Source organism: Melanostigma gelatinosum, assembly GCF_949748355.1.
Source record: "Melanostigma gelatinosum genome assembly, chromosome: 13".
In the NCBI taxonomy this organism is placed as follows: Eukaryota; Metazoa; Chordata; class Actinopteri; order Perciformes; family Zoarcidae; genus Melanostigma; species Melanostigma gelatinosum.
The window spans coordinates 21,013,881-21,038,960 of NC_136646.1; the positions used below are offsets into that span (position 1 = coordinate 21,013,881).

The 25,080-nt window shown below is 44.3% G+C and overlaps 1 protein-coding gene across 2 annotated transcripts in view; it reads left to right on the forward strand.

Annotated features, from left to right (window-relative positions):
- Window positions 1-9,442: 9,442 nt before the first annotated feature.
- Window positions 9,443-25,080, forward strand: part of dock6 (dedicator of cytokinesis 6) — a 28,030-nt gene continuing 12,392 nt past the window's right edge. For both annotated transcript variants that reach the window (XM_079281110.1, XM_079281111.1), the window contains exons 1-22: window positions 9,443-9,563; window positions 11,450-11,537; window positions 12,771-12,946; window positions 13,147-13,215; window positions 13,343-13,469; window positions 13,885-14,097; window positions 14,798-14,883; window positions 14,981-15,047; window positions 15,303-15,452; window positions 15,661-15,741; window positions 15,978-16,134; window positions 17,288-17,418; window positions 18,047-18,140; window positions 18,238-18,400; window positions 20,890-21,007; window positions 21,690-21,760; window positions 21,851-21,989; window positions 22,115-22,216; window positions 22,297-22,383; window positions 22,985-23,216; window positions 23,840-24,004; window positions 24,140-24,312. In XM_079281110.1, coding sequence (XP_079137236.1) covers window positions 9,514-9,563; window positions 11,450-11,537; window positions 12,771-12,946; window positions 13,147-13,215; window positions 13,343-13,469; window positions 13,885-14,097; window positions 14,798-14,883; window positions 14,981-15,047; window positions 15,303-15,452; window positions 15,661-15,741; window positions 15,978-16,134; window positions 17,288-17,418; window positions 18,047-18,140; window positions 18,238-18,400; window positions 20,890-21,007; window positions 21,690-21,760; window positions 21,851-21,989; window positions 22,115-22,216; window positions 22,297-22,383; window positions 22,985-23,216; window positions 23,840-24,004; window positions 24,140-24,312 — 2,739 coding nt within the window. In that variant the 5' untranslated portion in view covers window positions 9,443-9,513. The remainder of the gene's footprint in view (window positions 9,564-11,449; window positions 11,538-12,770; window positions 12,947-13,146; window positions 13,216-13,342; window positions 13,470-13,884; window positions 14,098-14,797; window positions 14,884-14,980; window positions 15,048-15,302; window positions 15,453-15,660; window positions 15,742-15,977; window positions 16,135-17,287; window positions 17,419-18,046; window positions 18,141-18,237; window positions 18,401-20,889; window positions 21,008-21,689; window positions 21,761-21,850; window positions 21,990-22,114; window positions 22,217-22,296; window positions 22,384-22,984; window positions 23,217-23,839; window positions 24,005-24,139; window positions 24,313-25,080) is intronic.

Consider the following 25,080-nt stretch of genomic DNA (forward strand, 5'->3'; position numbering starts at 1 on the left):
CCCCTTTTATCCGACACGCGCAACGCAAGCATGGCCATCTTGTACGTATGCGATGTGATACTTGGAGGAAATGCGCTTAAAATGGAGATGTCCGCGCGCGTCCTCATACTGTCGCGGCCTCTGATATTTCCAGTTCCATTCACTCGGTCGCATCGCAACGAGAACCCTGAGGAATTTGGACTTTGTGTGATTCAATGCAAACCAATGGATGCGTAATCTCCCTCCTCCCCCTCCCGGAGTGACTCGACCCTTTTTTCCCCCTTTGCCTTGCTGGATGGGCCCTCAGCCTCCGAGGCATCATGTTTTGTCTCAGAAACCCGTCTCCAGCATCCTTGTGCTGCACCAGGCAAAGAAAGCCAGTCCTCCCCCCACTGAACCAGCGCCTCGTCGCCTCTCTCCATCTCCGTTACCGTAATGCTGCGGAATTCCTAAATCTTGATTTCTGCATCATTTGGTAAAAATAACCAAAGCTTCGACATGTAGGCAGTCGAAGTGGCTGTGGCATAAAAACGTAAAGGCTGTGCTGTCTAAAATGGCAGGATAAACACTTTATCCAGCGCGCATGATGACTGCAGGCTGGAGCGCAGCCGGCATGGCGCATCACTCAGTATGAGATTGCTAATTGCCGCTATCGATCGTTAATCTTGTCATAATAATACGGCATTGCACGTCGGACAAAAACATAGGACACTAATCCCAAACATCCTCTGTGCTCTGGCATGTGGGCAAAGCCATGCAGCTCCTTTTAAAATGACGTTTACCTCCACTAAGTATATCAGTGAGAAATAAATCGGTGTATGGCTGCATCCTATGTGCACATGCATAGTAGTGTATACGAGATCTAACATAAAGGTTTGCAATGTAAGCATGCTGCTACAGCATCCCCTTCACAAATACAAGAGAAATGGAGTCATACGTACAGTAACCATTCTTGACGTACAATGAAAGAAATCTAGGTCCTTCTTTCCGCTGGTCTTGAAGCTGGAGGCGCTATATGCTCTTCAGCCTTTAAATGATATGGCCCTTGTGTTCTGCCAGGAGTCCAAATGAAAAGAAAAAAAAAGAAAAAAAGGAAAAAAATACAATCTTCGCCAGGGAATCTCAGCCCTCTGAGATTGTAGGTGTCCTCTATAGGATGAAAATGAGGAGAAAGGGGTTTTCTACTAGATGATGATGAGGGAGAGCGTTCTCTCCGAGTGGCGTGGGCGATGGTTCAGAAAAAAAGAGAAGCAGTGATCCTCAGCAGGGTGTGTCCAGGGGAGGGTGTTCTGGTTCTGCTGTTTTTATGTGTAATTCCCTGCTCCTCTCGCAGTCTCCTTCTGTGCCTCTGCTGCAATGTTCTTCTTTTATGCGTCCTCCTGGCTGGCAGAGCGCGCTGCTGATTGGCTAATTGTGCAGGGAGGGTACTACATGGCAGCCATTGCAATGCGCTCCTCTCCCATTATCCCCTTCAGGAGAGATCACCAAGAGTCCCCCCCTCCCCTTCCTCCCCTTCCTCCCCTCCCTTCCCTCCCTTCCCTTCTCCATCCCTGCCCTTCCATCTCTCCACTCCCTTTTTCTCGCTGCCCTTCCTTTCTTCCTGCCCCCCTCTTCACACACCCCCCCCCCCCCACACACACACACACACACCCCACACACACACACACACACACGCAGAGTGGAGTGAATAGGTTTCCACCTGCACTTTTAGAACAGATGGGTGCAGCAGAAGACAGCCGACTTCTCTCTCATTCCCCACACTTTTCACTCACTTCTCCCTCAGCACAGCCCCTTCCTTTCTCTCTTAGTCTCCATCTAGGTCTGTTTGAAGCCACAGCAAACAACTTCACTCCTTAGGCCTTTGTCTTTGCAAATAAAAGCCATTTTGAGTTATCGGCAGACTTCCTGTGTGCACATTCTCCGCTGATATCCACAGAATTAAAGCGATGGGGGAAAAAGACAAAATGTGCAATAATTGGGTTTGAATTGTGTCGACAAACAAAACGTTAAATCTATAATACGACTGATGAGTGGATGATTTTTGGACCTCTCGGCAGATGGCTAGCTAGATAGGGTCAGGTGCAGACATGAGAATAACAAATTAGATGCCCCCTGAATTAATTCCCGTCTATTCAGTGAAAAGTTGAGAAAGGTACGGTTGTAGCGGTGGGTTGAACGGTCTCTTCTCTTTGCTTCATGAACAGAAATGTGGCCAGCAGTGATTTTTGTCTCACTTTATGACATCTATCCCCTTCCTGAGGAGTTCTCATCCCTCTCTGCCCACCTCCTGCTGCTCCCTCCTGTGTGGTGAGTGCTCACTGAGACATGCTGTTTGGGCTCATCTATAATGCATCCCCTGCCCCGGGACATCATGTGTGACAAATGACCTATTTCTGTGCAGACCCCCATAGGGCCTTGACCTGAGGGGGGTGGGTGTGCGTGCAAGTGTGCGCAACTCAGTGTATGTTTGTTTATTTGTGTATGAGTCTCGGGTTTCTGGTCATGTGAGGAAGTGAGATGCTGATGGGAGGTTTCATCGAATTTTTATTTTTGTATCTGTCCATGAGTGGACAAGTGGTTCTGACGTGAGTCCTCCTGCAACAGCAATCACTTCCTCTGCTTTGCTCTCCCTAACTGACCTTGAAGAGCCCTCAGACGTCTCTGGCTTTAGGGAGTGACGGTACGAGGGAGGGAAGTGTTTGCATGAATGCCACTGACCACTTGCCTTTGAAGGATATGTGGATGTTGTCTGTGCTCAGATGAAGACATAGCAGGGCACGCGAGTACCTCATCTCCTCGTACTGTATGCCTCTTGTTGTTTCTCCCACCTTCAGTCACTCTTGCATACCCCCTCTTTCGCTGTCATTGTCCTGCAGCTCTCTTCCAGTCACATTCTGAACATGGGCCCTGTCTGATATTTTACATAATTGCCTTACATAAGTAGCAGGCTCCGGCTCAGAGCTTGGATGATATTAGCGGAGATGAATATTGCATGAGGAAAGCACTCGTTAAGCGTTAATAAGAGGATAGAGATGGAGCCCCACTGTCAGTCTGTCTTAACCCCGCCCCCACCGTTCTGTCAAGCAGTGACTCAACTCAGCCTGGTTGCGTTGGAGCCTTTGAGTCAGTTTGTCAGAGAGGGAGGACGAGTACGTGCGTGTCTATGTGTGAGTGTGTGCTTCTGCCGTCTCTGAGAAGAGATTTGGTCATTAGGTGCTTGTGTTTTTTCCGTCTTTGTTTGCTGAATAAAAGCGGCTCTTGTAACACAAAAGCACCCAGGTCCATCGAGTGACTGCAGCCCCACTTACGGTTCACACTTCATGTGAATAAATAGGCTTAATTGTGGCCCCTCATTAGAGCCCTGGTTCGTCGCACGGCAGCTGAATCCTCCCCGTGGGTAAGAGGGCATTCGAAGCACCTATTGTACATTACTGAATCAAAGAATCAAGAATTGGTTTTGCTTAAAAGCCTTTTTGTTATTCTACTGATTATTGTCTTATTGTTAAGGGTTCCTCCCCTAGTGGTCATTAGGCGTCTTGTTGCAGCGGCCCTTTTCTCTTAGCATATCATGGAATGCTCCTTGGTGCCAAAAGGGATGAACTCGAAGCATTTACAGAATCAGTTTACAGATTTTGAAGTTGATCAGCCCACAGACGAAACATACAAAGCAGCAAATACGGTAAAAGGAGCAGAGACTTGCATATGTGGTATGGAGCATTTTAAGTAGTGTTTTATCTCGTCAGCGATACCAGAACTGCAAGAATATGCCAATAGTACAGCATGTGAATTACAAATTCATTATGTGTTTGAACTGTAGATGGTAAATACTTAACTTTGTAAATCACTAAAAGCCCTTTAGCTGTGAATTCCCGAGCCTAGCCTCTTCAGTTTCTCGTCTCTTTTATTCTTGTCTAGTATTACGTCAAAATGAATGCCTGTTGCCATTGCCCTGCGGTAAGGTAGTGGCCTTGTGTGTGTGAGGCAGAGAGGGGGGAGAGAGAGTGACACTATGACAGGGTGTCTGGGGGATGGGGAGGATGATTCAGCCTCAGGTTCTGGTTAATTCAGCGGTCTCTCCACTAGGCTTGGCTCTTGGCAATTCAGGGTTTTGTGGCAGCAGCAGTGGAGCAGTTATTGCTTTCAGGAAAGGATCCAAAATTAAATGAGCCTCTTTTTAAAAGAACATTTGTTGATAATGGCAACTGGCCTAATTCAACCCTTTATGTATTATTTGGCGATTTTCTTGTGGTCTCCCTCATGGGTTCACTCTTGCACTTTCTCTCCGTCTCTCTCTTCTCTTATATCTTCCTCTTCCTCTGTGTGTCTGGATGTGTTGTCTCTGGGCTATTATTAGAGTAGACAGGCTGGTGGGAGGAAGTCTCTGAAGTAGACGCTCTTGTCATCTTTTTATTTATGGATTATATTCTGCTTTCCATTAATTCTCGGTGAAACGTTATCAGTCTTTTGTTTGCATGAATTCAGAGCAGTGTGTGATATGTTTGACCTCTTCAGGCAATGTTTATGTGCCACATGCTTACTATTTGTCTAAAGAAAGAATTGAGGCGCCGGTATATATTAATACGTGTTAATCATAACATTATGTGTGTGTGTGTGTGTGAATGTTCACGTGGCTTTGAGGTTGGGTGAAGCAGGACTAACCTTCACAGACACCACGGTTAACTGAAAACCGTGGTTATTAATCTTTCATTTTGTCCTGTCTGAGTTGGTATCTAGGGAGCGACCTTAAATACACAAAGCTCTCAGACATTCTCTTTGTTGTTTCATCACTCCTTTTGCTGCTGAACAAAACACACAAGTGACAGACAACGGATAGAAGAGATACAAGTACGCCAGCCTCGTTAGGCTGAGCTGTGTTCATCTTCACGAGCTGTTTGAAATGCCCCGATAATAAATAATATAAAACACAGTTCCTTCTTCAACCTGAAGTGTGGACCTTGTGCCTTTATGTAGCATTTGTTATGTATTTACTCGACGGAGAAAGAATAGATTCTGAGATAGATAACGCTGGCTGTCTAAATGGAGTGTGAGAATGTTTCTTCGAGAAACTCACTGGTTTAGCCATTGCACTCTATTCCCCCTCCCTCCATCTTCATCCTCCTCTCCTCTTTCGATCTCTTGCTCTCACTCCCTGTAGTCCAGCTCTCTCCACATCATGGCCTCCCCTGTTTCTGTAACAGGAGACTTGAAATCAATAGCACATTAGTCTGGCCGGAAACTCTTGTGGAATTAAATATGAATGACTGAGATTGCAGCTCTACCTGCTGCTGAGAGAGATGCATGATGGCTCTTGGGGATATGGGATTTAGTTTTTCGTTCCTCCCTCCGGTAGACAGCCAGGCCATTTTGTGCTGTTCTTCCAGCTTACCGGATCACTGGGCTACACTACCGTGTTTTGTCGGAGATCAGTGTAGAGGTCTGTCGACTTTGATAGGTATTGTCGGGGGTTGTCATTTTGTCCTCGGCACTGAACGGTGGCCAGCCCGATAGCATAATTTGATAAAGCAAATGGGATTGTGGACGTCACAAAGCCGCGACAGCTCAGAAGGCAAGAAGAATCAGCGGGCCACACCCATCCTCCGAACACAGCAGCAGCACCATTTAAATATGAAAGAGCTCTGTGGTTATTAGCAGATTGCATCTTACTTTTTTTTCCCAGTATTTCCTCCAAATACAATATGTGCTGTCTCTTTCATTACACTTTCAGCTTCGCTGCTCTGCACAATCATTCTGGAACTTTTTACATACAAATTGAGTTACTTGGTAGTGTTCCATTTTCATTAACTGGTTCACTGTGTAAAGTGGAATAATTTCTTTTAGCATGCCGTTTGGCTTAAAAGCATAATTTGCAAGGTGGTTGGAGAGTGCTGGCTGGTGGGAGGAAAGTAATATGAGACAAAAAGCCACTGCATATGCTTCTGGGAATAGAGGCTTGGGCACCAGAAAGCTAATACACATAGATGGTATAGAGGTGCATGTATTTCTGAGCTATATTTTATCCCATCAGAGATGAAACGGTTTGTGACAGATGGAGTGATATTGTTCCCCTGTACGCCCGTGAGTGCGGCCCCTCCTGCTTTCCCTCCCTGACAGATGTAGGGGGAGGACCACAGTGCACTCCTCTTTCTTTCAATTGATTTGGGTGCTTGAACCCTTAGGGACTGGAGGATGGTGGTGAGATGGGGGTGGTGGAAGTGGTGATGGGGGTTTAGTCGTTTCCTGCAGCACAGAACCTGTAAAAAGTTAAAGCAAGTGCTGTGAAGAACTCATAAACATATGCATATATCTGCATATACTCCAACATGGAGCACATTAATAGCAGTGTGCTCTGTGCACTGCACTGAGTGGAGCTGGAAGGGAATATTTCCATAAATCTTGATTTGTGAGACAGCGTAGCATGCAACCATGCATGTAATGTAGGCAGAGGAGAAAGTGTGGCTGTGCATAGTGGTGGCTGAGCCTTATGTGTTGCTGTACAAGATACATTCAGCTGATTCTTCACAGTTGATCAGTTAATAGGCAAAGAACTGCTACAGATTTGTTTCTGTCTGATTCGCTCAATATACTGTTTTGTGTCTAGAGAAGATGTTAATACCAAGAAGTGTAGTGAAACATGTTTTTAAGTGATTCAGCAATAATTATTCTGAGCCCCCCCCCCCCCCCCCGGCCCCCAAACCCTGACTGTAGGATCACCATTTGGAGACGTAACAGCTGTCTTGTGGCAGATGTATCCTAGTGCTACACCTCACTCTCTGTCACAAAGGTCAAGACTGGGGTGGAGGTCGAAGCAGAAATTCTCCTGAAGATGCTACATGTTGATGCTTTGAGAGAAAGTAACAAATGAGCATCTGCCTGCCCGTTGTATAGGACAAGAACCACCACAGGACACAGATTAAAATCAGCATCATTGATTGCAATATCCAGTCTTGTGTAATTCCTCCATCCTGCTGGAAGAGCAGCTGAAGAAGAGCTAGAGCGACCTCTGCAATCTTTTTTAACTTAGTGTTGCAAAAACCATCGCTATTTATCTATTTTAAAGTTGTTCCATGTGTATATTTTCCATTGTTGGGTAATTGTTTTTCTCAAAGATAGATTGTGGGTCTTTCCTTCTTTTTTATGAGTTAATGTTGTTAAAGTTTTTTACTGCTGGCAGAGTAATGTCCTGGAAGCAAACCCCAGTAAGAAAGTGGCTCATGATTTTAATAGGACTCCCTGGTGGGGTGGGATAGAAGGGGGACGTGCCCTGGCCACGGGCGTGTGGCGGCAGAGCAGGTGGATGACGAGCAGCTGAGTAGTGGGCTCCTGCAGGGGGGGGGGGGCTCCATTTTGGAGGACTCTTGGGGTTGAGAGAAACCCTGAAAAAAGGCAACCCCATCTGGAACTGAGGTGGGGGCTCTTGTGTGAAAGAGATCTAGTGGGTGGTGTCTGACACTCTCTCTTTTGTTCTTTGGTAACACAGCAGTGATGGTGGTGGTGGTGGCGGGGGCTCTCGCTGCCGTGGGGGCTGGGCACTCAAACAATAGTGCTGATCTAGGAATTGAAAGCCTTCGACGAACAGAAAAGCAAGGCAGGGAAGGTGCAGACGGAAGGATAAAGCAATCATGGGTTCAGCCCACTTATAGGTGGGTTTACCAGCCATTCAAGGACACTGTAATGTCACACAAACATACCTACTCAATGAATTCACACTGAAATGTTCACGGGGAATCTTTAGAAATATATTCATTCATGCTAGTTTCGTACATATGTACATATGAATGCCTGGAAAATAACAATATTGTGTTATATTTAATAAACAATTCAGGGACTGCACCATTCTACAGTAACTCGGAATTTGCTGAACCTTGGAGCAGCAGAGGGGGAACAAAGCTGAGTTTTGTCATTGTGATGGAAGCGTGCGTGAAGGATGGAGAGCGTGAGCTTCATTTATTTTCATTAGCTGTGTCTATGGACCAGACTCATGCCTGCTGCGAACTCTGATGCTGCTCTGACTGCTGCTCCATGCATAAACATATAACCCCAAGACGTCTGTCCTTGCTCGGCTACAGCCGAGCCTCTGTCACGCAAGGATCATTTTTACCTCCGTCTCCCCTCTTTCCATTTTTCACATCCCTCCTATAATTTATGCCATTCATCAGCCATCTCACAGAGGACGGCCTGAGTACCTGCAGCGGCTCTCCAGGGTGCTGAATAGGACTGTGGGGTAGAAGGAGTGAGCAGCAGGGGGGGAGGGCTGCAGCGAGTATTGCCATATGAATTCCTCATAGTAGGCATGGGGGGTTGGAGTGATTGCAGGCAGGGAGGAGGGGTGTGTAGACGTAGACCTGTCATTACAAGAGACTGACGAGTCCTCCATTAGTGGGAAGACTCACTGACAATGTCATTCCTCACTTGCACAAGCAGACAGAGAAAGGGCCTGTTTCTGTTGCTGTTTCTGACATTTATTTTACCCACAATAAATAATCCAGAATCCTGTTTCATGGCTACTTGTTTTATAACTGTAAGAAACATTTCATGTCATTCGTCTTATTAATCTGACTTTCAGTTACTGTGAGGCAGTAGGCCAGTAAACAAAGCTGTAGCTATTTCTCATCTCCTTGTAGAGGTCAAATTTGAGGACTGAATCTTAAACAATCCCTGATGTGGCAAGGCTTTCTTTCTTCTCCAATCATGGTAAACAGCCCCACCTGCTGGTGAGCTCTCCGTACAGACATTATGTGGTGCAAGCACTCCCCTAGATGCTGCTCTTGTGCATTTGTTTCTGGTGAGATTAGATTTATGACCCTCCTTGTGAGCCAAGGAAAGAAACGGGAAATATCAAATACTGTTCGACGCAAATTCCATTCTGAGAGTTGAACAGTTGTGTCAACGTCATGTTGCCAAAGTAAAGAAGTCCCCTCTAAAGCAGGCCATTGAGAGAGTAACGTCGGACTTGGAACTTCTTTGTCCTGCTTCCTACATTTTATACAGAAATGAACCCAGTGAAACCCTAAACTGAGGTGGATATGCTGTGAACCGGTCGGGTGAGTTTACTTCATGGACAGATGGTTGATACTAGCCAACTACCGCTAGCTGTACAAATAGTGAGGAAGAATAGTAAGACCGGAAGTAAAGTACAGACTTCCACTGCACTCTGACAGTGAACTACATCAATATGCTCATTTGAAATAGCTACATTTATATTAAAAGAATCTCTGACATATATGCTGTGAAACGAGTGTCATGTTATTCCGCATTACTTAATAGAGAACTTGAAATAAAAGCAAATTGTTTTTTATTTGTATTTTATTTTGAAGCGTAACCGGATATAGTACATAGACCATGGCGGACTTGATGCTAACGGTCGCGGTTCAGCTCCTATCCGCTAGGAGGAACAAGGAGGGATCCATGCCCAGTCCCAGCGTGGAGAAGGAAGCAGTCTGGGAGAGACCGCATCCCCAAACAAGACGGGACTTGGAGGGGAAGAAGAGGTCTTTCAGTTTTACTTCGAAGAGCTTCTGTACATGGGGACACGAAATGACATCTACAGCGAGCGAGAGGAGGGCGTTTGCTCATAAAATCAACCGGTGAGACCGCAACAGAAGTTATCGTCTTAACAGCCCCAGTTGTGCCGCTCGCTGTGCGTGAGAGTGATCCGCTGGACACACGGCTCACATAGCACAGTATGCTAGGATTTAAAATGTACCACTGACCATAAACCGGTCGGTCTAATCACAGCTGAACCTCCCGGTCGTGAAAGTAATGTTTAGTAGAGCAGTGTGCTCTATTATTGTTCGTGGTCCTCGGCTCTTTGAAGAGTGCAGTAGCCTGTTTAGTGTATACGTTAACGTAGCATCGTAAGAGCTTTGTCATCAACAATGATTGAGCTACTGAAGGATATCATTATCAAGATGAGTGCTAATCCAATGACCCAGACCCGTCCGTTTGGAGTTACTGAGCATAGTAGAACCGAGCGAAATGCTTTACTCATAAAAACAAAATGTAACAAAGTGACACTTACTGTTATGTTTTGTTCTTGAGTCGTGTGAACGCCTCGCAGTATTGTAGCAACCTGTTTCCACATGTTGTAAACTGGTTTTCCCTCTTCATGCAGAGGTATACCGTTGGTAGCCTATCACTGCATGCACTCTAATCTAACGTTACTATGTCTTATTCTACTGAATAGAAATTGATCAGATTCCAGGAAAAATCTAACAGGCACGTCACATCTGTCAACTGGCTCTTTGAATAGCATGCCTTAACAACACTAGTGTGAGAGCCAAGGGCCTTCCCTTGCTGCAATAGATTTATATTTATATATATAAATATATATATATATATATATATATATATATTTCTATAAATGGGGATCCTCCAAACCTAGATTTTGTCCAGGGCTGTGACTGTTTGTGCTTTACATTTTGACACCAAATCACCCAGTTAATGTCAGCTAGAAAGGAGCAGCGTAGCCTTGTAGTATCAGAAAGCTTCTCCAGATAACTAACGGGATGACAGATTCTCATCATTGACCTGCAGGTGAATATTTCCTCGCCCCAGTGAAAACCTTGCTGAAATCATGTCAGTACAGTTATTCTAAACTTTGGACCAGGCTCCGTCACAAGCTGCTTTTGTATATTACACTATTGATAACTTTGTTTATATGCCCGTCAATAACATATCCTTTAGAGATATTAGCTCCATCGAACAGTCTCCCACTGCATTCCCCAAGTCCCGTCTGTCCTCTCCTTCGTGGGGCCCAGACCATTATTTAGTACCGGATGCAGGAAAGGGAGGGAAGGGGTTGTTCTGGTTATTGCCCTCGCAGTCGATGGCTTTCCTTTTTCCTGTTTTAGATTGAAGGCTGCAGAAAGTGTTTCCACATCTTTTGTGGATGTAGGAACATGTAAAGAAATGCTGTGTCGTCATCATCGGGAAGTCTTGCTATTCCCTGGAGGAAGGAGCCGAGGTCATAGCTCCTCTTTGCTGCCTTACAGTCCATGTGTATCGATGGCACCAAGGCATGAACCGCAAGCCATGTAATCACGAGGACCACGGTTTTGGGAAACGTTGAAGCCTTTGCAGCTGTGTATATGAGAGAAACAGACATTTTGTGGTTGTAGAGGAGCAGCTGCCTGCTGTCTCTGTGAGAGGATTGTTTTCCCTCGCTTTGTCTTCTCTCTAAGCCTCCCGTTTGCCGTTAGTTAGTCCATGCAGGCCGTGCACAGAGCTCTGGCTCTGTGCCTGCTCCCTGGAGCCAGCTCGCCACCTCTGTCATTCAGAACAGCTGCTGGCCTTCAGCATCGCTGCTAGTACCAGAAGCTGCAAACTTCTGCTTTGCAGTTTACACACAACATCTGAAGAAATTGAATGAGCAGCACACATTTGAAAATATTTGTATTCATGCAAACAAACTTGTGCCTTTGTTCTCTGTTAACTAGCTGACAACCCTTTTTGATTTCCTTCTCCTGCTCAGGACGGTAGCTGCAGAGGTCAGAAAACAAGTGTCCAGAGACTATGGCTCTCCTCAGCTGACCAAGAAACGAGGAGGCGCACACCAGCCTGTGAGTCACCGTGTGTTTACCCTGCCGCAGTAGCTCCAAAGCTCCAGTTAGCAAGCTCAGAAGGTGATGGGTGTAACTTTGTGAGCTCGGGTTTAAGTTTAGATTGTAGAAGTTCAAATGAGTGTACCGGTACTTTTAATTGGTGTTGGCAGCAGGCATGAAGGGAGGAGCTTTTGAAACATGATATTCCTGCTTTCGCTCACCTGTGTTGTTTAAGGCAGGCTTTCTGCTTGGCTGCTCATCCACACTAGAGTACGGGGGTAGTTACATAATACACCTTGTTTTGGGAAATCTCTGTTGTCCCGCTACACGGATGACCAGGGAATTTTGAAGTAGTTCAGCAGAAGTTAAAGAATACTTTATGGACTCTACTGAACCAGAAACCAGACATAGACTGTTAACTCAGGGCAGTCTAGATATTCATGTATCTCCATAAGAGAGATGAGTGGAAATGGGTTTTAGGCTAATATAGCTAAGATAATGTATTCAAGTATAATTTATTTCAACACTAAGTAGTTTTACATTTGGTAAGTGACTGCTAGCAGTCATGTCTGTGGCAGATTTGTCTACTGTAACATAAAGGAAAGTACGTGCATCCAGAATTAAAGAACTGGGAACTGAAAAGTGGAACAACAGAGGGCTGTCAAGAGAACAGATGGACAAGATTGTCTCAACAACAGAATTCACGTATCTAAGTTAATGATAATGCTATCAGTAAAACTCATCTTTAACTTAGTTTATTATGCATTTTGACTCTTTTTTTTTTTTTTTTTTTTGGCAAATGAATTCCACTCAAAGTACAAGTGTAGGGAGGTGGAGAGAGAGTGTGTCGTCATAACTGTACAAAAGCCAGATTTAAGAGGTGCTGGAGTATTTACACAATATTATAATATGTGTATTATTAACATGTCAGTATTTCATTTTGACACATCAGCTATTGCTAATGATGATCTACAGCAACACCTAATTCAAATTCAACATGAAACTTATGCTTTAACATCTTGTGAACGTGTACATTGCGCAGGAAGTCATCTCAAAGAGGACGTATTATGCTGATGATTCATCTATTTCCTGTGTTTTGTATGGTGCATCCTGTATCTGTCTATCCTCATGGCATCCTGCCTCCTTTCCCTGCACCTCGTAAGTCCTTCTGATCCTCCTGATCGGATACGGATGTGTCGTTATGGCCGTGTCATAGTTATTGGTGCTTAATAGTCTAATGTTGATTGACAGTTGCCCCTGACGGAGGTGGCTGAGCCGGTGGACTTTGAGGAGTATGTGAGCAGTCACGCTCCTGGGGTGGAGCCCGGCCCGCTCAGACAGCTGGTGGAGTTCCCCCAGGATGACCTGGAGCTCCTCCCGCTGGACAAAGAGTGCACTACACTGGAGCCTCCGCTGCCCGAGGACGAGTGAGTCCAGCTGCTAATGGCCGACACAACTGTAACACACGTCCCTCCGTGTACACTACCACACGCACAGGATTAATGCCACTGTAATGGAGGACAAACATCACTCCAGATAGGAACAAAGCCTTTCTCTGTGCGACGCTGAACCAACATAAATATTAAAAGCATGCTTTGCTCAATTATTCATGTATTTCTCTGTGTAGCTCCCTGGATCCCAGAGTGAGAGATGCCTTGGCAGTCTACACAGATGACTGGCTCGTCATTCAAAGAAAGTGAGTGGTGTCAGCTGGATTAACCTACAGTACATGTTCCGTCTCTTTTTAATAATGTGCACCACTGTTCACGTGATTGACAGTTACATTATCCCTGGGCCAACCTTCCTTTTCTGATTTTCTGTAGATATCAGCGCTACAGCACCACATACACCCCTCACAACTCTGAGCGACAGAGGGAGAGGCGGCGCGGGCTGGTCAAACAGACCTTTGAGCTGGATGAGGTTGCTGCAGCCGAGCGCCAGGACGACCAGGTAGCTGATGGTCAAAGGAATCAGGGTTCATTAAACCAATCTACTGTACAAACAGTGTGGCCACGAGTGAAAGCTTAGCGGCTTCGTCATCATTTAATACCTGGACGAAGACATGTGGAGAATAAGCAGCAAATGAAGCGTGTGTCTCCTTATGAAGGGGGAGACGGTATGAGTTCTGCTCAGCGAGTTGATCATGTGGAGAATGAGCAATGGATAAATGGATATACCTTGCCCATTATCCATTACACAGTCTCTATATGAGTCATAGTCAAAGGGTAACGAGGTAATGGGATCTGTATCATATTGTCCTTGTGTTTCTAAAACATCTGCAGTGAGCACTTAAAGGTGACCTCTTTCTCTGGAAGGGAAAGTAAAGACATGATCTCACTCTCCGTCTCACTCTCCCGTGCTTCAGGATGACGCAAAGCGCCGGTCGGTCAGCCTTGACGAGACCCCTCGGGGCAGCTGGGCCTCCAGTATCTTTGACCTGAAGAACTCCTCCCCGGACGCTCTGCTGCCGTCTGTGCTGGAACGTGCAGCTGCAGAGGACATGGACCGCCGCAATACCGAGGCACGCCTGCAGGGGCGCCACAGTGACCTGCTGGGCCTGTACCCGGCCCCCGATGAGGTTTGTGGTGAACCGTCCTGCAGCTGCCTCTGTTGTGGAGCAGGCTTTGTCTCAGGGGTAGTTTGAGATTTTGAAAGTGGGGTTTTATGAGGTGTCCATAGTCAATGTATTAGCTTTTTTGTTACTGTGTGACTTTGGTGGTGTAAAGGGTTAGTTCTGATTCACCAAAGTGACACAGTAACACACAGACTACAGATAAGTACCGTAAACACCCGAAAGATCCCTTTTTAAAGTATAAAAACTGTCTTTATCATATAAATAAGTATCCTTCTGACTCCGATCACTGGTTTATATTCAATAATGCAGTTTCCTAAGCTTTACGAAATGATGCAAGGTTTCTTGTAGCTCTGTTGAAATTATGACATTTTATAAAGTATAATATCAAGCTTAGTAATCTTGCTACCACAGTGCACAGGCCACATATTTAATGAGCGAGGTGATTGTCTAAACCTTTAACAACACAGATTAACTTCATCTCAGAGATCACTCGGTTGTAGATGTAGCTGCCATTTGTTCAGCTCAGGGTAACACTATTGACTGTTCCCTGAAAGTGAATGTCTGAAACTTTCTACATCTACGGCCCTCTATGTGCTCCCTCTCTCGCTCCTTTATCACTGAGTACACACTGTCTCTCTCTGCCGCTACGTTGTCATGACATCTGTGTAAATGATGTGTGTGTGTGTGTGTGTGTGTGTGTCAGGATGAAGCAGTAGAGAGATGCTCTGTTCCTGAAGTGCCCAAGGAACACTGTGGCCAGAGAATCATGGTCAAGTGTCTGTCTCTGAAGTGAGTAACATTTGTAAAATAAAATAACTGACATTTATGTCTTAACGCTGTGATTTATTATTAGAACCACTCTTTATTTTTTTTTAATGTTTTTCAGGTTTGAAATAGAAATTGAGCCAATATTTGGAACACTTGCTCTGTATGATGTCAAGGAGAAGAAAAAGGTATTTTCTTTTGTTCCAGCAGATCATTTTTTTTATTTCATAAAATTAGTATTCTTCCAATGACCACTCCGTGAAACCGCTTACGTAATGCTGAGCTCATGCTTAACTAATTTAATTTCCCTTGTCTCAAAAAGGTCTAAGTGGTCTTGCGGTTTAGATCACTGAGTTAGAACTGAATTCAAATCCCTTGAGGTGCATCTCCATTATCATCTTTCCTCTGCCGTTTCCCGCTTATGTCAATCTTCCCTCCGACAGATCTCTGAGAATTTCTACTTTGACCTGAACTCGGATCAGATGAAAGGGCTGCTTAAACCCCACACGCCTCACATGGCCATTTCCACGTTGGCACGTTCTGCCATTTTCTCCATCACGTACCCTTCTGCTGACATCTTCTTGGTCATTAAGGTACTGCGAGAACCCACTTTTACTCAGAAGAATTCAAATGAAATTAGGTTTGCTCATAAAGAAGTTCACTTGCCCTTTTATTTGCCATTTGAATTCATGAATCAATTATATATTTATTTACAGATTTTAAAAAACAAACAAGTTCAGTTATTAGTACGTGATAAAAGATGTGCTTTGATGTATTGACAATAGTGTGCATGTATTTCAGCTTGAGAAAGTCCTTCAACAAGGAGACATTGGAGAATGCTGTGAACCCTACATGGTCATGAAAGAGTCTGATTCCTCCAAGGTAATGGAGCCAAATATGTGCTTTAAACTGTTGCAATGCCCGGGCCCGGTGCCCAACATGCACCGAGGGCCCTTTTACTGTCTCGTGACAAGCATTGCTCAATTCTGTCTGGGTAGCTGCAATATTTACCATCGTCTGGAACAGGTCAACTCTGTTGGCCGCTGCAGATATTTTAAGCCTTTTTTAAAATATTTTAATTTCCTTTTTTATCTTGCCTGCTCTTCGTCTTGCCTCAGCACAAGGAGAAGCTGGAGAAGCTGCGTCTGCAGGCGGAGCAGTCATGCAGCCGTCTTGGCTATTTCCGCATGCCTTTTGCCTGGACGGCCATTCACCTTCTCAACATCGTGAGCAGTGTGGGAGGTCTGGATCGATCGGACCCTGACTCTGACTCTGGTACTGCTGACTTCAAACACCTCAATTCTACACAGTGTCACACATGCATGTACAGAGAGCATTCAACTAGCGTACGTCCCGGACCATAGAGCGCACCGGTATATAGGCCGCACCAGCTGATTTTTAAAAGAAAAAAAAGAAGTTGTACATAGATAAGCCGCACTGGTCTTTTTTCCAGTATTTTTTTTTTTCCAGTTTTTTTTTTTCAATTCTACAAAACATTTATTTCTCTCACTCAAAAACACGCACACAAAAAAACTCTTGAACAAGTTTTGTAGAACTGTAAAAAACAACAACTAAAAAACGAGTCTGCATTTGGGTCCTTGAACACACCACATAATGAACCGGGGCAAATCCGCCCTTGAGTTTGCGTTGTCGTCCTCATTGCGCTGTCCCCTTAATCTCATAGTATCCCAGCCTTTCAGAACCCGTTGGTGATGATGGATTCTTTCACACTGTTCCGCGCTGTTAGGATCCACTGGCAGACTTGAGAAAAAGCTGATCTTCTCTGCTCATAGCTCTGAATAGCATTTAACTGTTACGGCTAACTGGCTTGGCCAGTTGCTGCTAGCACAACAGCTATTCAGAGCTATGAGCAACAACAGTTATTGCCTCATTGCTTTTCATTTGGTAGCCGTGAGAGACCTCAGTCTGTAATGCAAGTATGTCTGCATGAAAAGATGTACAAAGATATATTATATATTCGCTAATGATAATCGCGGTTAGCATTTCCCCATTGGCCGTAATGTTAAAATTAGCTTAGAAGCTAGCGAGTCGGACATGTACTGTTAAAAGCATCTTGCCGTTCAACCTTTTTTGTTAACAGTCCTAGTGAGAGGTAGGTCAAAGGTACTTCGTCCATATTGTAGCGACCCTGTCAGTAGCAGAGGGGTTGCTGGTAGCAACTGTTCTGTGTCGGGAACCAGTAAATATTGTGTTAGACCGGAACCGGAAGTTGCGGTTGTTGTTGTGGCGGAGAAAAGCTAGGGGAAAATCCGTATATAAAGCGCACCGGACTATAAGCCCACGCCTCAAAGCGTGGGGTAAAAAGTAGCGGCTTATAGTCCGAAAAGTACGGTAGTTACAGTGACGAAAAAAGCAAGAGTCATGCACATGTCTCGCTAATATATGATATGAATTCTCTTCCTGCCAGAGCGAAAAGGTCATGGAACGTGGAATGAGAGGAAGAAGAAGGGGTTTGAGAGGATGAGTGTTGGGGATGAGATGTGTAACTTTGCCACTTTCCGTCCAGCAACGTTGACCGTCACCAACTTCTTTAAACAGGTCAGACTCCGTCTTACGACTCATTTGGTACTTTTATTATTTATTAGTGCTGACAAGTATTCCTGCTCTCTTGAGGTTTTGCCTTTGTGAAAATAGAGTTGTTGCTCTGAATGGATTGTGAAACTGCTGAATAATTTCTGAGGTAAATGACTGATGTGCTGTTTCTGCTGCCAAGCGGTGTCGCGGATATTCCCATAACAGGCAAATACCTGTGTTTGTCTCTGGACAGCATTAACGTGGCCGATACTAGCTGACATGAAAGAACAGTTCAAACTTACCCGAGTGAAAGAAGTCCCTGAACGTCTCATCCATGGGTTAGGTGGCTCAGGCGACTTGTTTTGATTCAGGTTCACATGCCCTACTTCTTCCACTCTGTCTACTGCTGGACTACAGCCAGGGGCTGTTAGCGCAGACCTTGGACCAAACTAAGTTTATCCGCCTTCAAACTAGCTGATGGAAACAAGCCCAATTTACATTTTGTCAGGTTCACTTAAAATGCGCTTGACAATTGAATGAAACTATGGCTATTTTAGTACAGCACTGTGTATTTTAGAAGTAACCGCAAAGTCACAATGAGACTTTTGTAATACCAAAAACAAGCGTTGATCTTCCGTTTGTGTCCATGAAGGAGGGGGACAGACTGAGCGATGAGGACCTCTACAAGTACCTGGCAGATATGCGCAGACCGTCCTCTGTTCTGCGACGACTGAGGCCTGTCACGGGTAAACACCGTGCCCTCACATGGTCGGGATATTCGTGTGAATGTGTTTGTATTCATGTCTGAAGTTGAATGGGTGATTTGTGATTTTTGTCCCTCAGCCCAGTTAAAGATCGACATCTCTCCAGCTCCGGACTCGCCTCATTACTGTTTGTCCCCAGAGCTGCTTCACGTGAAGCCTTACCCCGACCTGCGTGTTCGCCCAACCAAAGACGTGCTGGAGTTCCCTGCTCGCTACGTTTACACGCCGCACACCACCTACAGGTGAGTGATCCCATATCACACACACACGTATGCACGTACTGTGTAAGTTGACCCATAGAACAAATATACATTCACCCCTTCATTGCATGCATGGCTTCCTTTGTTTATTTGCACATTGATTTGTTGTTCTGCTCTCACTTTAGTCTGCAGTTTTAAGTAAATTGTAAAATGTATAAATACAAAAAACAAGCCGTTATCTTTGTTTTTTTTAAATATATATATTTACATATTACACATCTTTAAAATCTTTAATAATTTAACAGCTTTATTTAAATGGCTCTCTTGAAAAACAAAGCTGACTTAGTGTATCAAAGCCAAGACACATGTAAGACGAGAGCCACAACAAGAAGGACATAATCATAAGACCACTAAAAAAATATTTTCTGTCCATATAGTAGCTCTATAGCATTCATCACAGGGTTGGAAGGGAGTGCAGTGACTTTACAGCTGGAATCTCATTCAGAGCTGCAGAGACTCGGAGACCTCAGTGGTGAATCGTAGCGCTATGTCATAGCTTCACTCTGAAAGACAGAAATGAAATGCTCAATTGGATGACATGAAAACATTCAAAGTTGAGAACCGTACATGATAGTTTCTTACCATCTTCTGGAGTTTGGAGAGCTTCTCATTCTCAGTCTCAATGTTGTCTTTTTGGAACTGGGTCAAATACTGTAAACCTCTCACGATGTTGGATTGCTCCTCTGCTCTCTCCTAAAACAGGAATATAGTTAAAGTAACCTATCAACTGTGTGTCAACAAATCAGTGACGGGTGTTCAAATATGTAACCACTCTGTGTGCTTTTGCTTAAACCAAAAGTGAATATTAGCAGGCTGGTGTGGCAGTGAGGGTGTCTCTTCTATCTTGAGTTGTAGCCATTCAGGGACAGCTTTCTGGTACCTGCAGCTCTTTGATGCTCATCTTGGTGTTGACATACATCTCCAGCTTCGTCACTTTGGTTTTCAGCTCCACCTCTTCCTGCTCTATCCTGGCCAGCCAGTCTTTAGTCGTCTTGGTCTGAGCCTGTTGCTTGGCCATCTGGGCCTGTCAAAAGAGCATCTGCCCATATTATCCTCTTCCCCCAACAAGCTGGCAGCTGCCTGCCCCACAGTGTGACACGCAGCTTTCTAACGACACTCTCACTCTCACTGGCTTATCTCAGATGAAAGAGCAACATGCATCCATATACATCAGGGACAAACATTGAAGAATCATATGAGGATTATAGGTCCTACTAAAGAAGAAGAGTGAGATGCATGAGTAGTGACATCGGGGTTTACACATGTAGGTGTTGTGTTGTTTGCAAATGCGCAAAGACACACTGTCTATCTCTGCTCCTGCAGGCTGTGCCTCCTTAGATCTGTTTGATTATAATTCTCAGTGGATATCTCTCTTGTAGTAACACGACCCTTGAACAGCACATGGGGAATCCGGTGTTTACATATTTCTGTGTTTTCCTACCTGTAGCAGCTGTATCACTTCTTTAATCTGTTTCTCCACTTCCGCCGCCTGCTCGGTCTCCCTCCCCAGCTCTTGGAGAGTCCCCTCAAGTCTCCTCAAAGTCTGGCTGATTTTGTCGATCTTGGCCTCAGTGGTTTCATAAACATAGCTGAGGGATTCGCTTAACTGTATGACACCAAACATGAGCACGCTGACTTCTTCCTGAGGCGCAGCCTTGTTTCCAGTCTTGCCGGTCTTCCTCAGCGGACCTGCGTGGACCGCTCTTAAACTCCCGGCCAAACAAAGCAGCCACAGGCCCCAGAACATCTTCATCGTACCAGTTTGATGTAGAATTTAAAGAAAATGAGGAAGAGTGGAAAATATAATATGTGTTAGTCTATCGCAGATGTTAGCAGGATGATGAATTAGGAGGCTGGTCTGTGTGCCTTATATTGGGTGTGTACATGCAATAGCATGGTCAAACATTAGCTCAGCTGTGGCTCGATCACAGGTCTTGTCCTTGGCCTTTAGTCTTAGTAACCCCGCCTTGCAGTTTAACCCCTGAGAGACTAATTTGAGCTTTTAGGACACAAACACATGACATAACAATACATATACAGAAAATGTAATATTATTAACATCTGTGTATTATTTACTGTTATTTTAAAGAGATTTTGTGGTCTGTCAAACTAAGCTGTTTCAAAATATGAAGAAATGTTACCTCGAGTGTTTACCTTGGACGGGAGTCGACATGACATTCGCCAAGCCAAATACTGTGTCACACTTTTCCCATCTGCAAACATGACAATCTTTATCTCTTTCTTTTCTCAGAATAAGACGATTAAATGCTTTGTAGGTTATCAGGTACATTACAAGCTAAAGATGTGGTTTGAAAGTGTCTCCCTTCGGCTAACATGTTATGATTCTGATTTAAGTACAATTGTCCAACGCACAATGTTCCTTTGACTCATTAATAACTTTGCGTTTTCTTATTCTGCCTGTGTCATCTTTCTCTCTCTCATTCTGTGCCTCGCATCCTTTTGCCTTTCAGAAACCTGCTCTATGTTTACCCACAAAGTCTGAACTTCAGCAGTCGTCAGGGCTCGGTGAGGAACATTGCTGTGAAGGTTCAGTTCATGGCAGGAGAGGACCCCAGTCAGGCTTTGCCGGTGAGTCACAGACGAGCATAACAAGTGACTCCAGAATCTCCAGTCACCAAAAACGGCTCGAGGGGGTGAAATAATATCTGGCGTCTTCTCGGAAGCCGGAACTTCTTCAAAGGGGAGTGTAGTGTTGAGCACAGAGGGAAAGAACGTCCAGCTCCATTTAATGATCTCTCATGTCTTTTATTGAATACCAAATGGTGAAGGATATTCTCGGAGTTTGCTCATTTGTGGATAACAAGGTAGTGGTCAGACATCAAGGCAGAAAAAGTGTCAAAACATCGAAAGAAAGGTCTTAAAAAAGTTCTCCAACATCATCCTTTTCTCCTCTTGTCCACATGCGTAGTTTAATACACGGCAGTCTCTTACAGCAAACTCCACTCTTAAGATCCAAGTCTGTTCATTTCAAATGATTTTAACTATGCAGATCAAATAGGAAGTTCAACTATTCAAATAACAAATTATAGCATTACAAATAATTATCAATTTTTGTGAGGAAAAACCATATGAGACACAAATCATAAATCCCAGCGCAGTATTGCAGTATCACGTCTGAACACGTCACTGGAGGAGATCTTTAATGGTGAAATTCTTCAGATGATTGACGACACTACGTTGAGGATGATTATGTCGAAGGACTTTCTCCTGTTTGTCACAGAGCTGTATTAACACTCTGCTGTTTGACCAGGTCATCTTTGGGAAGTCGAGTTGTGCCGAGTTCATGCAAGACGCGTACACTCCCATCATCTACCATAACAAGTAAGGCTCAATCACTCCTTGCCCTTCCAGTGGAGTCTGTCCAACTGTGTGTCACCCTTTAAACATTGTCTTTAACTCCTCACTCAAAAGGTCTCCCGAGTTCTATGAGGAGATGAAAATGAGGATTCCTGCCAATCTGACAGACAACCACCATCTGCTGTTCACCTTCTTCCACATCAGCTGCCAGCCCAAACAGAACACTCCTCTGGAGACCCCTGTGGGCTACACCGTGAGTAGTCTCCTTCAGCTGGCCCACATTTAATGCTTCCACCCACACACCGACTTGTCTTATAAGCTCCTTCTGTTTTCTTGGCATTGGTGAGTGATCCTCTCTCGCTCTCTCTCTCTCTGCAGTGGATCCCTCTGATGCAGCACGGCCGACTACGCACCGGCTCCTTCAGTTTGCCCGTCTCGGTGGAAAAGCCCCCGCCGAGCTACTCTGTACTCACCCCTGACGTGAGTGTGTTTGTCAGTGTGCCTGCCGTTACCTACTCCTTTGTGATGTGTTAAACGAGTTGGATGTCACTCTGCGGCAGGTTCAGCTCCCAGGCATGAAGTGGGTGGATAATCACAAAGGGGTGTTCAATGTGGAGGTGACGGCGGCCTCCTCGGTTCACACTCAGGTACACAAAGACTGTAGCTTCTGCTTCTCCCTCCCACCTTTGAAAGCCATGTTGGAGTTAGGCTTCTGTTACTGGACAGGTTCTGAACATATTTACTATTAATAGTGTAGTGTTTTAGAATTTTATGGTTTTTATTATTCCTTATTATTAAGTCAGATTGTATACAGTGTCATGTGTTTTATGCTGTGGTTTTACTATTAATATGTATTTTATTTCTTATTTTATTTCACACAAATTGTGTTATTAAGTGCTATAGTTTGCTTTTGTATTCATTTAGTTAGGTGGTGAGTTAGTTACTTATTGATTTATTTTTCTTAACTTTCTTTGATGTGCATTAGTCTCTTCATCTCATCTCCATCTTCCTCTTGTTTTCTTACTGTCAATCATTCGTACAGCACTTTGAATTGCATTTGCTTTGTTTGAAAGGTGCTATATGAATACAACTTGATTGACTGATTGAGCATTCATAGTTTTTATAGGCCTGCACATACCACCAGCAGTGGATGCATGTAAATAACAGGTTGCATTCAGAAAGTCATAGACAGGTTGAAATTCACCCAGGTCAAGTGATACTTCATTTTTGTTCTGTTGTTGACTCTAGGACCCCCACCTGGACAAGTTCTTCACTCTAGTGTATGTTCTGGAGGAGTACTCCTTCCCCTTCCGCCTGAAGAACGTCATCATTACCGAGGCAAACATGGAGGGGGAGCTGAAGGCCAGCATGGCTGCACTGAGAGGGGCTCTGCTGGATACCTGTGTCCAGTTCCTGCACCAGCTGCTCAACAAGCTCATTCAGCTGATCATCTACCCGCCGGTCATTGCGGGCCAAATCGGTGAGTGAGTTCTGAAGGACGGCTATTTGGGATCTGAAGTGATCTTCTCGGAGCAAGGATAAAGTGCTAATTCTGATCATTTGAGGAGATAACGTGACGATGATTAATATTAATTCCAAGGGAAAAGAGGACTGCACGCTGGTTGATTTTCAGCCTATTGTTGTAGAAACAGACAAATGTTTCACACACATGCACCTTTGTGTGTTTGCACAATTAAAGGCTGCAGATCTAACCTCTGTCCTCAAGCTGAGAGGCGCATGATTTAGCTGCATGCTGCTGGGAAATGAGCGGGAAACCCTGCGTCTAAATTAATATTAATATTCATGATGATTTAAGCAACAAAACAGTTTAATTTACTTACTGTACATCCCAATCTTTATTGTTTTCTACTTCAGTGACACACAAGACAAAACATCAGATATACTAGGTGGCAATATCATACTTATTTATAAATTGTGTAGATGTTTTGCTCGGCATTGTGGTTAATATGTGAAGCATAAATCATGCCAGTTTAAATTTACAGTCTCCAATTATGCAATGCAATTTTCAACAATGATATTTAATAAAAAAAAGGTTCCCAGTCATAGTTTTAAGTCGTACCTTTTGCTGCTCTCACTCCACAGTGAACCTGGGCCGGGCTGCATTCGAATCGATGTCTTTACTGGTCAACCAGATCCACAAGAACCTGGAGGGGAACCAGGACCAACACGGCCGCAACAACCTGCTGGCGTCCTACATCCACTACTGCTTCCGCCTGCCAACCGCCGAACCTGCAATACCGCCGACAGGTGAGTCACCGATCTGAAGCGGTCCAGACACCGGTCTGTGTCTGGACCGCTGGCATTCACTCCATCAGGCTCATGGATGTTTACTTGCTATTATTTCACCATGTGACATTTCTATTCATCCATCTCCACGAGAAGCTGGCACGCAGTCCTACGAGATGCCGATGCAATACGCCACTTTATCGAGAACAACGGTCCGGCCAAGCAGCCTCCACTTGTCCCGCTCCAAGAGTATCAGCAACTCCAACCCGGACTTGGCCAGCACCCCGGTTTCTCCTGATGAAGAGGTGCAGAGGATCATAGGGAGCAAGGTGAGCTGCAGCTGTCTTTCAAAATGTCTCAGTGGGAGGCATGCACTGACGAATTATATTAGTTAAAGAAAGATGATTTAATAAAAGAAGAATAACTCATTTAATCTAAAGAATCATTTTAGTGAAATTGAGGATTTTGTTTGTTTTGAAATATTTTTTGAGGGTGATAAAATATGATGATAAACATTCAAAGCTTCATTCAGAAACCTCAATAGAATCTTCAACTGTAAAGAAAAGACATTTGTTACAGCCATACCTTAAAGTTGTTTTGAAAGTCATGAAAGCAGTTCAATTGTTCATGTTCAGTTTTTACAGTTCTTAAAATGATACATTTCTTATGTTTTGTGAGAAATCTATAAAGTATTGTCTCTGACTTGTATCCTCATAGAAGTTTGTTGTTTAACCTGCGCATTATTATCATTTGCAAATTGTCTCATATTTTATTTAGTCCAGCATTGATGGTTGTTATACTCCATTGATAATCCTGGTAGATTGAAAATGAAAGTCTTTTTTAATTGCACCCCGTGTGACATTTTCCCACTTTGTTTTGATTCTGTTATTTGTTGTGTCTCGGCTCTTCACAGCAGATTCAATAAGCTCAGGTTGACCGATCAAATCCAAAGATTCAGTTATGCTTTGTGCCTCTGTCCCTTTGTGTTTCATTCAGTTCCTTTGTTCTCCTCTTTGTTGATTCAAGCTTCACTTTTCTACACTCCATTTCCCTTACTTTTGTTTTTTCCCAGTTTTATCCTTCAAATAATCTTGTGT